The 12,939-nt window shown below is 45.4% G+C and overlaps 1 protein-coding gene across 3 annotated transcripts in view; it reads right to left on the minus strand.

The window, feature by feature from the left end:
- Positions 1-6,552: 6,552 nt before the first annotated feature.
- MND1 (meiotic nuclear divisions 1) overlaps positions 6,553-12,939 on the minus strand; it is a 57,760-nt gene continuing 51,373 nt past the window's right edge. For 2 of the 3 annotated variants that reach the window (XM_027676892.1, XM_027676891.1), the window contains exons 7-8: positions 7,844-7,941; positions 6,553-7,375 (exon numbers count right to left, since the gene is read on the minus strand). In XM_027676892.1, coding sequence (XP_027532693.1) covers positions 7,166-7,375; positions 7,844-7,941 — 308 coding nt within the window. In that variant the 3' untranslated portion in view covers positions 6,553-7,165. The remainder of the gene's footprint in view (positions 7,376-7,843; positions 7,942-12,939) is intronic. The other variant, XM_027676890.1, reaches the window with a different exon arrangement.

Raw genomic sequence — 12,939 nt, forward strand, 5'->3', positions numbered from 1 at the left:
CCCGGGGCCGCCCGAGCCACCCCCCACACACTCCCCGCAAAGCAAGAGGGACATGCGGGAGGCGTTGGGGAAATGCGATGCCGAATCGCTCTTGTTACCGCGGCCGTGCAGTCGGACCGCGAGCTCCCCAGCCTCCCGCCCGCCGGCCCTTAGTGGCTGTGCGGGGTGTCACCTCGCCGGGGCTCGGCGCTCCCCGTGATTTTTAGGGAAAAATAGCATGAAAAGAGAGAACGGAGAAAACCGTGACGCGGCACGACGGGGGAAGGGAGAGCGCAGCTGGGAAGAGAGGGGTGAGGGGAAAAAAGACAACCAAAATCCCCCGGATCTGGTGGCCCTAGTGCAGATGACACAGAACTGTTAGGGTTGGAAGGGCCTTCTGAAGATCATCTAGTCCAACCCCCCTGCTAAGGCAGGGTCAACTAGAGCAGGTGACACAGGAACGCATCCTGGTGGGTCTTGAATGTTTCCAGAGAGGGAGACTCCACGATCTCCCTGGGCAGCCTGTTCCAGTGCTCTGCCACCAATAGGGTTATTTTGTCTTTCCTTGGCAGCGCTGTGTGTTGGAGGATAGCTGCTGCTGTTCAAATCCATTTTGGTTTTAAGCAACTGTTATGGTGCCTGTTGGGTCTCTCAGGGAATCACAGGGTGTTTATAAAACAGAAGTGTAGAACAGATCCCAGAGATAGCTGTGTGGGTCATGCAGTTTTAACATGCATCTCACACAGCCTTCTAATCGTATTTTAAAGCACTTGTCTCTTTTGTTGAAAAAAAACATAAACCCTCAAATGTTTCAATTACAGGAAACAACAGTAGTTAAATTAGTTCTGCAAACCTTGAGGAGAAAAAGAAAGCAAATACTCTGCTAACAAGGTTTTCACAACCCCAAAATGGTGTCTGGTTCTCTCCTTACCAATCGCTCATAGTAACTCACACAAACACTGACAACATGAGGCTTGCTCACCAAAGGCTCATAAATAAAGCCAAACAAATGACAAAACCCATTTTCAGCCCTGAACTGAGGAAACACATGAGGCCATTTGGGACCTTGGTCCCCATTAGCAGTGGGTCAGCTGCGCAATGCCCTCTCTGCTCAGTGGTTGTAAAAGCTTTTCACACCCAGAGGCCATCCAGATTTGACTGCAAGCGTGGATGGGTCTCCACAATCATAGTGATGACCCCTTCCCTAAAGGAGAAGAATTTGGCACTCAATGTTGCACAACAGTCCACATATAGCAATGCAGCCTTGTCTCCTGCTCACATCCTCCTCTTGCTTTCTTCTCTTTTCTCCTTTTTTCTGCTCTCTGCCAGTTAGATGGGTCTTTAGTTTTCCACCCTGTCCCCCCCTCTCTAATCTCATTGCATGGGCTTTCCCACATGTGGGCAGAACACCATGGCACCCCTCTGCCTCTGCCCCAGAGCACCCTGGGGCTTGCAGAGAAACAGAGCCTTTCAAAATAGGAATGGTTAGAGCTTTCTCTGTCTACCAACATGCATCTATGCTTGGACAGGTGCTTGAATAGCTGCTTTAGAGAAAAAGAGGATTATAATGGCATAAACTCTATATGACAACCCCACCCACGGGCTGTGTGGCACCATAAACATGCTGTGCATTCAACAGGGAACTGTTCTCATCACTACTGCAACTGGTCCCAGTTCGAATACCATTAGAGCTGTAGACTGGCATTATTTTAACATATTAGCTTTTTCTTGCCGAGTTTTTAAAAAGCAATACCAGCATGAGCTGATGATTATTTGCCTGTCTGAGTCTAAAAGTCAACTGCATTTTAGGGTGTCTGGCTGGTCATAGGTAGCGGTTTAGAGGGAAACTCTCCTAGACGGTCTTGGTTTAGCTAAGCAGATTTAAAAATGTTAGGCGAGAGAAGTGGTCTAAACTGCAGTCCAGGCTGGGACAAGGTTCACCTGGGAGACGGTTCCCCCTTTCCCATGGAAAGGGGCATGTTCACAGCTTTGGAAAGGGCTGGGGAGCAGGGGGAATGAGGCATTCTGCAGCCATAGTAGAGGCATCTCAACTAAACGGCACAGCTGAACACTTTGCTTTCTGAAGGCTTTTACAGATGCAACAGGCAGGACTGGGAGGAAATCAGGGCCATAATGCAGACGTTGTGATCAGATGGGCAGATACATGTTGTGTAAGAGACATCAGATGGGAGCAGGCAACCTAATTACATTCCTGCTCTTGTGCCTCTGTGCATCTCTTTACCAGGAAAATATGCCTGGGACTGTTCTTTATATGTGTGATGAAATGAAACATACCTACTGCTATATACATGGAAATGCTCCTGAGTCAGCCCCAGGTAAACCTGGAGAGCTGTCACCAACCACTGAGAGCACAGGGGAGAACAGGTCAGGGACGATGCTGGGTGGGCAGAACAGGAGGGAAGCAGAGGGAGAAGGTTTTCCTCCCAGGTAAGGCTCTATAATTATGAGAAAGGATATTTGGGTTCTTCCAGGCTTCTCTTGGCCTTGGTTGCTCAGGAGAGGATACCCGAGACCGCCATGTCTCGCAGCACTCACTGCCCCATTCTTCTCTCGGCCATGCTCAGCAGGTGCCAGCCCCACACTCCCCCAGGCAGGCTTTGCCTCCATCCACAGCGTGGCAGGGGTGTTGCTCCTCCTCACCCAAAGCACTGCCTTCAGTGAGCCGGCATGTGAAATGCAACCCTGCTCTCTGCTCACATCATCTTTAAGCAGCTTGGGCATCCCTAACACCACATCCCTCACCGTCTGGTTATGCGCACATCAGCACCACCACCAACAGCTTTCCAACTGCATCCGACCTACATTTGCCATCTTCTCGCTGCCACAGCTCCATTTTATTTAGAGCAATCTCACTCCTCTAGTCTCACTGCAGACCTGTACTGGTGAGAAGGACCTTGGTGCGTGGGGGGGAACAAAGTCTGTCAGCGTGTCCCCACTGGCCCTCTTTGATGGGCTACCATGGTAATCTTCTGTTCCTCAGAAATTACTGACTAGTCCAGAGCCCCACTTGACCTGGAAAAGCAAACAACCACTAAAATATTTGGATGAAGAACTTGTCAGACAACGCACCGGGAGGGCATGGTCCTGCACATGAACCTGGTGTGGACTGTGCAACATCCCCAGATACCTGCAAATATGCCAGTGGTCTTCCAAAGCTCACAGACCTGTTTGTTGATGATGCTGTTTTCCAGCTAGAGAAGATTCTTTTGAGGCTGTACACATACTTACTATTCATGCAAAACAAATCCCTGTGCTGTCATACTTTAAAATCTTATACTTGTTTTTTCAGTACTAGGATGTGCTGCTGAAATATTTATTTTTATTGTTTGCCTTGCCCTTGAACTACAAGGAAAAGGAGCTGAGTTTTACCTACAGCAGTCTGGAGATACTGCTGTAAACTTCTGCAAATCATAAAGCACACAGAAATTAATCCAGCCCTAAATGCCATTACAAATCCCCATTACTTGCAGCATGGGAATAGCTACTTGCCTTTCAGAAAAGATGTGAGACTTCACAGAAACACTAGGCAAAATTAATTTCTGGGGGAACTGAGCCCAGCAGAAGCCTTCCTAGTTGAAATATGCAATCATTTCATTTGCAGTCATGTATTACACCATATGCAGTCAATGCTTAAGTCATCTATTTAGGTGTTTCCATTAGATGCAGTTTGAGAGATGGTCTGCACCAAAGGTGATATATTTTTTTAAAAGCCCCAGGGAAGTGGTCGGCTTGCTCTGGAGTGTTACCTTCACTTTGCCATTCCCAGCTGGGAAATCGGCAGTGACAAGCCCAGTTGGCATGAGCTGGAATGTGCCCATCCTGGGGTCTGCATCAGGCTCCAGTGGAGCTCAGGGCCTCTCCTCACCCTCTCAGTGGCCTCCCTCCCTTGCCAGGTTCTGCTTTATCAGCCCCATGGCTGTACATACCCACACCCGCCCCACACGCCCAGGGCCAGCCTTATCAGCAAGTGCAGCAACGACCAGTCCCCCAGATAAGGCTACAAATCCCAAAGAGAGATGGAGAGGGGATTAACGCCTTCACTTGGGTCATCTCCTTGCCCAGCTAGCTCATTCTTCACCAAAGGGGCAGCCTTTCCTCAAACACCCACCACCAGGTGACCAGACAGATCACCAGGGGCTCAGTCCCACCCAAGGCAAGCCAGGTCCTACCAACCTCTGCCATAGGACTGTGTGTTCCCCAAAGAGCAGCTCATGGGTGAAAAAAAGGGGAGGGGAAAAAAAAATTAGTGAGAGAGGACCTGGCAGGGTACAGCTGTAAACGTCTGTGCTCAGTTCCCTGTGTGACAACTGAAGATAAGCAGCCCTCCCTTTTCTCCCTGGTGTTTGCCCCACTGCTTTCCTTAGCCAGACAGTGTTCTGGGAGCAGGGACTCCCCTTCCATCTCAATGTTTGTGTAACTCCTGGCAGAGCAGGGCTGCAATCTCTGTTGGGGCCCCTCTGCATCATTAGAATAATAAAACATTTCGGGAACAAGAGTTTCTCTCTTCCTCCTGGTGACAATTACTGTGATGCACTCCCCCACTGCACACCCCCCATTCCTAGCAAAGATTTTTAGCAAACACGGTGAGTGCAGCTCGAGCTGGGCTTCTTTAAAAGACTAATTCGGCCTGATAAGAGTGTCGGGGACAAAGCCTGCCCTGGCAGCGTAATTAAAGAAGTACAAATTGTTTCTAAAACCACACGCTGGCAGAATTTTTACAATTAATGACCAGTTGTCACTGTTGGGGCTTGTCAGGGAGGAATCGCTCTCATCTTACGCGCCCAATCTGGGTCAGCAGCCCATCCATCGCCTCTTTGAGGACGGGAAAGTGAACAGGCAGCGGCACTGCCCCAATAAGCTGTTAATGACACCGTACTCATTACCGCGGATAACAAACATCAAGCTCTTGTTTCTAAGCAGAATTTTTGCCAGCTCTCTTTGACTTTCTAGGCTGTGATTTAACACAGACAGAAAAATAGGGTACTTACCTGGCCTACTTTTTTCCTTTGCCACCTTCTCATGCATTTTTCATTGAAAAAATCTGCATGGTAAAACAAGCATCTTTGCTTGTTTTATGATCAGACAGAAGACCTGATGAACGTAGGACAATATTAAGTTATTATAATGATGCAGTTTATGAAAGATTGACAAGAAAAATAATATGGTTAAGCAATCTATTTAAAAAAAGCCACTTGCTCTGGAATCTCAAGTATACATATATATATATCTCCCAAAGTCCTCTGTGTACTAAAGAAAGGATAGTAAACATTTTTATTTTAAAAAGCAATGTTACCATTGTGGTATCAATCAAATGCTAGGTAATTAAAAAAATATGCTGACATGCTCTGTCCTTTCCTTGCCCTGCTCTGCCTACATTTTTTAGCACATACAGTGCATCCACTTGAAAGCGTGGTGGATCCTTGCACACAGCAGGATTTTGCAGTCTCCTGCGGGACCCACCATGTTACAATAGCGTTCAAAGCTTTATAAGCTTCATTTAGTTTCAGCAAGCCTGTTGGAGCATTGTCTGTGTTTAAAGAGGCATTTAAAACTAAAGCGAAGCTTTGAAAGCTTCAGAGACAATGATGCTGGACTCCCTAAACCCATGAGTTCACTGCACGGTTTGAAGTGATGGCATCATGTAGAAAACATGACACGCTGCTCTGAGAGCCTGGCAGCACCTAGGCATGAAAAAGTAGGGGAGCAGAAAATCTGGGGCACACATGGAGTTTCTATCGCTGAAGGTCATGCCTGGACCAAGGGGAAGAAAAGCATCCTTAATTTTTTCCTGCCTTTCAGATTTTTACCCATGCATATTTATTCTCTCATTCTGGAATGATTTCTAAGCCATTGCTATGTGTGTTCCTAAGCTGTTATGAATAAAAGAAAACAACGGTAGGAACACACACAATAAAAACAAGGGGTTACACAGCAGCCATGCCTCCAGGAGAGGTCCAGCTTCTGCGACTTTCCCGTCCTGCGGCACCGCGCTGGTGTAAGTGGTTTGCACATCCCTGGACTGAGCAAAAGGCAACATTTAATGCAGAACTACACTACCTACGAGCTAAGGGAAATGGCAGCAAAACAGGCATCAGTAAAACTGTGCTTTCCCGACAGGCACTAATTTTTCAATGTACAACCCCACCTGTCACTGTTTCTAGGCAAGGGCATGTAATTTGTAAAACTACAGTGCTAAACTGCATCAGTAAGTAAGATCTCAATGCAAGAGGAAAACATTCCCTTGACTCCCAAAAATAAGCATCCACCCTACCCATGTCACCTCACTCGGGCAGTGAAGGGTCACATGCATCCTCCAGCTGCAGTGGCACAAATTCCTTCTCCTGCCTCATAGGGCTTCCCCGGCAAAACCCCTGGTGCTCAGCCACTGGCAGCGACCTCTCCATCACCACGGAGAATGATAAGGAGAGGGAGACCCACACAAAAATAGGAATGATCCATGTAAAACAGGACCCTATGGATCAAGTCAGGTACAGGATGCCCACAAGTAGATTGACAGGACAGTCTGTAGCAAACAGGTGTAATAGATACCAGCTTTGTAAAAAGCCATGGTGCCTGAACGGATTTAGAAATAAAACAGTGAAATAGGATTTCACAGCATGACAAATGCTGTCCAGTAGAAGCTGGGCACACCTTGGCAGCACTTGGAGAGTCATGTCATGTCTCACAGGCTGCTACTCATTCATAAGACCACAGTATTTCATCGGGGCACAGCTGCCGGCAAAGCTCGATGGACTGGAAAAGGAGATGGTGTGAGCCATGGCAGAGTTACCATGTGGCTTGATTTTCAACTTCAATAGCTGTAGAAGGTTTTAATGGGGGTAAAATGTAGTCTTATTTAACCTCGCTCCTCAGTCTGGTGGAGCCCTTTTTCACTGCAACTGAAAATAATGAAAATAAACTAGTTGGAGGCAGGTAATGGGTATGGGAAATTTTAGCCCAAAGGGTTAAAGCCTGGTCAAAGTAGAAAGCAACCAGAATCAGTTTAGTACCACAATATGTCAGAAGAAAGCTTGGCTGTCAAGGATGCAGTAGTTCCATATGTGTGCAGTTGTTCTTGAGGGAGGAAGATGCTCTGATAACATTGAAAAACACAGCATGGAAGTAAGAAAAATTTCAAAATACACCCAAATTGGAAACACTACCATTAGAGGCTGACTAAAACACAGTAAAATATTGTTGTAGCTCTTTTTTTAAGTCCTGCAGTGTTACTATAACAAAAATAAACATGCTGATAACATATTAGAGAACAGCAATGCCAAACTCCTGGAGAAGCAAATGGCAAATTTGCCCAAACCACGATTCCAAGCTGGCTGCGCAGCCCGGGATCCGATGTTAATGGGTCACAGATGTTCTCCTGCAACAAAAAGAAGTTGAATGTGTTTATTTCTTTCATGGTACAGGCCAGAGGGCAGTTAGGGGAGCAATTGGAAACCTGCGAGTTGCAGTTACTTGATCAAATAACCTGTTTGAAAAAAAGATGTTGCTGTGCAATATTATCCTTCCCCCCTCCCCACCACCTCCCTGCCAGTTTTGACAGCATATAAGAGTTTCACTTCCATCTGAAACTGAGGGGAAAATTTAGGTAACCTAGAAAAACAACGTAATGCGCACAGTTTGTGAAGTACCAGGGATTTTTCATGCCACAGCCTTAAGGCCACTTCTTTTTTTACACCTTCAAAGAACCCAGGGGGCTGGCCACTGCCCACCTCGGTGCCAGGGCATCAAGATGCACAGGCAGGTCAGGCTCTCCAGCTGGAGCCAGGCTCCCTGGAGCTGCCAAGAGGAGGCATCACCTCTGGGTACAACCGTACTACTCGCTCACCTCTTTGCAGACAACTCGTGTGGCTGCAGCCATCAGTTTCTCACCAAATGCCCTTCCCCAGCACCTCGCTCTTCCAGCAAATAAGTGAGGGGGTAATTCTTTAGGGAAAAGCCACAGTATTACAAGGAAGAAAATAAATCCCTTCCTGAGGACAAGGAATGCTATTACAAAGCTGCCCTGACTACCCCAAAGCATTGGCATCTGATAGTACTCATGTCACTGCTGGTTTTAATGGGGGAAGAGGAGGGGCACTGCCTTGCACCCAGGCTGCATGGGGAGCAGTGGTGTGGGTGACACTGGATAAGTTAGAGTAGTACAACTCATCTGACATGGAGACAGGAAGGGTGATGGTTCCCAAGTTCAACCCACAGCATCAACAACAGTCCTTTCTGGATATCTATACCACATAGAGCAGAAAAATCCTAGGCAAGAGTTGAGTATCTCATGGCAGTCCTGCAGATACAGGGTACTCTCCAGGGCCCCAGCTCCATCACCACTGAAGTAAAACATCATGTGTGAATATGGGACGCTTCTTCCAGGGGTGACAGGCATGGGTGCCCAGTTACAAACAAGCATTCCTCAAAGGACACAAAAACATATGGGAACCACCCACTCCACTGACCTGAAAGTGAGTGGTACCCACAGACCCACAGCTAAGGAAGGGTGGGGAAGTAACGCCTTGCCCTGGGACAGAAGCCACATCACTGCCCTCACCTGAAATGGTCTGATTGCTGATGGAGTCTCTGCAGAAGCCCTTGCCATGTGGCAGATCCCAGAGCACTGTGTGGAGCAGGGAGGCCCAGGCTGCCCTGGGAAGAGCCCAAAGAACAATTTTTTTCTTTTACTCCTATAGTCAGGGATCAGCCTTGATATTTACAACTTTCTAATCCACTTTCAAATGCTGCCTAGAAAAGCATTGCAGAAAAATCAGATGATCTGGACATCTTGAAGACTTACTTCCCAGAAAGCAATTTTAGGCTTGTTCATTTCTTTTCACAGAACATCTGCAATTCCCTCCAACTGTAATTGCCATCATTGTCTTTTGAAAATGACAGACACTCTACAGCCTCTTTCCAAATAATTGCAGGTACTTTCAGTTCCTTAGGGGAGCATATTTTTGGTGCACAGGTCTTCACTTCACAGTGCCTTTGCCCTTTCCCCAGGGATGTGCATGCGTTCAGCTGCTGTACTGACATCCCAGGGGCTGTGGCCCTTTGCTCACCAGCTATTCTCAGTGGCATGGCACTCACAGCTGGACAGCAAGCAGTACAGCTCCAGCACAGCCTGGATGAGAAACTGTGCACATCGTCAGCCACAGGAGCCGGATGCCTAATTCTCCGCATGCTGTGCAAAAAATGTACTCTGCCAGGTGCCTGAAGGCCACGCAGGTTGCTTTTCCAAACCTATTGTATATGCTGAGTGGCACTCAAATGAAATGCAACTGTGGAGCTGTTCTAAAAGGGCTTGATAAAACATCAGACAAGGGGACCTCTGAAAACTACACATCTGCCCTAGGAAATACATTTTGGTTATTGTAATGAATTGCATTTTTACGTCCAAAATATGTTTAGTTTCCAGCAAGAAATCAGAAGATGGCTAACATGAAATACTTCCGTGGATTCTGCCTAAACAGCTATCTCGTGGCTGGATAAATGCAGAAGGATCTGGACTTTCTTTAGGATACTGGAAATAGCCCTACAAATAGGTTGAAAATAATAAGTTGTGTTTCCATGTAAAACTGTTAGCCTTTTAACATTCAGCACTCCAGCTTTGCTCTTGGCTTTCTGAAGCTGAGATTATTCCTTATGCTGCTGACTACACACTTGCACTTACAAGTTTTCTTATTTTTTGGCTCAGTGGAGCAAGCAGTCAGCTTTTCCCTCATTCCTGAGGGATATCAGGTTACAACGAATGTTGTTCTGCTATTATATACTTACCCAGTGGCATATTAAAAATGCATGTTTTCCATTTGATTTTTCTCCTTGCCAGAGTTGTGTTTAAGGCCACTTTTCTTCTCCCACTTGCTAGGTACTGTTAACAAGCTACGAGCTTATTCCCAGATGTAAAAAGACAGGCAACAATACATGCCCTGTTTAACCCCAGCTGGGGATATAGTCCCTGCACCAGTTCATTTAAACTAAGGAAATTCACAGTGCATCCCTGCAGCTAAACTATTTTAAAGCGTATTAATTTTTTGAGGAGTAGGAGAGAGACAGGCATATAGAGGCTGCCTGGTGATGCCACAGTGTCCTGCAGCTAGCTGTGTGCACTCCTGCCCTGCCAAGGCACGGCACACGCTCCCCTTGCAAGTCCCAGAGGGTCTCAAGTCCCTGCTAGTGGGTACTGTGTCTCTGCTCTGCCCTGCCCTTGGGCACGTGGGATTCAGCTGGCATGTGTGACGTCATGGATGAGCACCTCTGCTGAAGATCTGGGGGATGTTGAGGGTCCTGTCACTCTCAGTTTTGTTCCAACTTGGATATCCATTCAGTTATTAAAATTAAGTAGCAAATTCAAAATAAAACCAGCCAGAAATGCAGTGCAAGCTCATTAGAGCTGTGTCTGGAGGTCTGTGGAGCCACCTGTCTTTTCCTTGCTCACCACTGACATTGCTCAGTTTAGCAGCTTCATCTCAGCCCCATAAAAAAAAAACAAAAAAAAACAGGATAGAATTCCACGGAATAGGCTTGATTCCCAACCAGCATTGTCCAGCACTGCTCCAGCAGCCTGCCTGCAGCACCATGCAGCTGCCCAAAGCCCCGTATCTGACATAAGGAGAAGCCCAAATGCCCCAAGGCCAACATCTGCTCATGTTTTCTCTCTGGGTGCTTCATGCTATGGAGAGGTTGTTCATCAATCACACGGTCTCAGGTCAAGGTACTGCAAACTCATTTTCAAGCGCATGGGGGTAACCCTGGTAACTTGTTCTAAGTCTCCAAACTCTTCAGGTCCAGGAGCACATACGTGTGCACTCATCAGTACAATAAAAAAAAAACCAAAACTTACCAACTGACTATTTTTTCTTGTTTACAATTAGGTTAAAGACTTTGAATCATTAAGTATAACTGATGCTAATAATATTCTTTTACAGATATGCTAAAAACTGTTAGTATAGGAATCTCAAGAGGCAATTTAATCACTACATGATTCCCTGAAACACCAAGAAGAGGGATGTAACTGTTTTTCCTACAGCAAAAAAGGGTGAAAGGTTCAGCCTGAAAATACATTTGTGGTCTGGTAATTGCCATGTGTAAAGAGAATGAACTAGAGGACTACACAGACAGACAGGGACAGTAAATCATACAGATGTAAACTCATGTTACCACTCAAGCTAAAAATACTGCTTAAAGGAATTATATTGTCTGTTGGCATATTCTATTTGCTCTTAATTGAGCATATAAAGAAGCAAATCACTACTCAATGCAGATTTCTGAATTGACAAACTTGGGTTTGTCTGTGGCTGTACTATTATGGATGATCAAAACCAATTGAATGTATTCATTAAGTAATCACCTCACCAAAAGAAAATACAAAAAACCAACCAAACAAAGAAAAAAACCTGGTAAGTCAAAAAAGTCATAGAAGAAAATGTTCTGAAATTTTTTATACGTTTATATCCTAGTACAATGTGCAATAGCAAGGAGAACAGGCTGATATTTCTAAAAGGTCAATTTTTTGTGCAAGTAACCAGAAAAACATGAAGTAACATGAAAAAACCAAAATAATACAGCCCCCATGACTCAGAGTCCTAGGAACCAGAGGTAAGAGTTTGCATGGACATACTCTAACTCAACCTACAAAAGGATACATCTTGGTTTTATGCCAACTCAGCAGTCTTCAGCAGGAGAGCTAGACTATCTTTCTTTGCTTTATCCAAATCTAAGCATTCAATTCCATCTATTTGGGAAAAATTCAGAAGATTTTCTTTATTATATTTAGCATGATGAGCATGTGAAAACAGAAGATGCTTCATTCAACTTTCTCAAGGAAAAGAATGCAAACTCACCTCTAACTCTCCTGGGAAACCCTCACATTCCAATCAAGAAAACAAGGGAAAAAAGCATAATGGACTAAACTTGAGACTTGATTTGTTTCATTTTCTCTTTTAAATTGTTGAAAATTATGCAATCACCCTTCAAAAGCATTAAATGCGGATGAGACCAATTCTCAAACTGAAAAAAGGACATGAGACTTCTGTCAATTCCAAAAACAGTTATTCAGAAAAAAAAATAATCTGCTTTACTTCCAGTCTCTGTTGAGACCTCAGATCCTATACAAGGTATTTTGGGCTCTGAAAACAGTAGTATGCAAAATGATATTCATCTAGTTTGAGTATTCCTGCTGTATCCAGAACCAGGCTCAATTGCTCCTACAGTAAAGGATGATTTACAATCCTGCTGTCTTTAACAGCAGAAAGCTTAAGTGAAAAAAACCTCACAAAATCTCTCTTATTTACTTTAATTCATCCAATAACCACAGGAAGAGACCTGAGACTAACTCAGACAGATTTTTAGGCTCCCAGTGATTTCAGAAGGACTTGGTCTCCTGAAAAGCTCTGAGGAGACACAGATGCCCAAATGCCTCGCACGGCATTTAGCACGGCTGTACTCTAAATCCCTAGGGATGTCCAGGCAGATGTTGAAAAATGCTCAATAACCTGCTTGGGGGCCAGAAGCAAAAGAGACTGTATTGTGCTTAAAGCATGCCAGGAAAACTTCTGTTGAGAAACTGCACTGTGGAGTAATATCTTTCCCTTAATTTGCAGGTAAGACTGAGGTATAAGTAAAATGTAATTAATTTCAAGAAAAAAAATTAGCAATACTTTTTATGATGCTCATGGAAAGATATGCTCAGGCTGGTCCGTTTCAGAGGCTAGGTTAAAATGCAACTGTGCTTCAAGTGGCATTTGACTGAAGCACATTTTTCCACAAAAGCTCTTCAGTCTTGAAGCCGCCTGATGCTGCAGAGCGAGCTCCTTTTCTTCACAGCAGGCTAAAGCTGCATCTCGCGTCTCACTTTGACAGGTGACAGCTGTTTCTGCAGCAAGACATTATAAAACATGTAGAGTTCGAGGCTTGTTCGCAGAGTCTCTGCATGAC

This window comes from Neopelma chrysocephalum, unplaced genomic scaffold, assembly GCF_003984885.1.
Source record: "Neopelma chrysocephalum unplaced genomic scaffold, ASM398488v2 Primary Assembly neopelma1_42b, whole genome shotgun sequence".
Taxonomy (NCBI): Eukaryota; Metazoa; Chordata; class Aves; order Passeriformes; family Pipridae; genus Neopelma; species Neopelma chrysocephalum.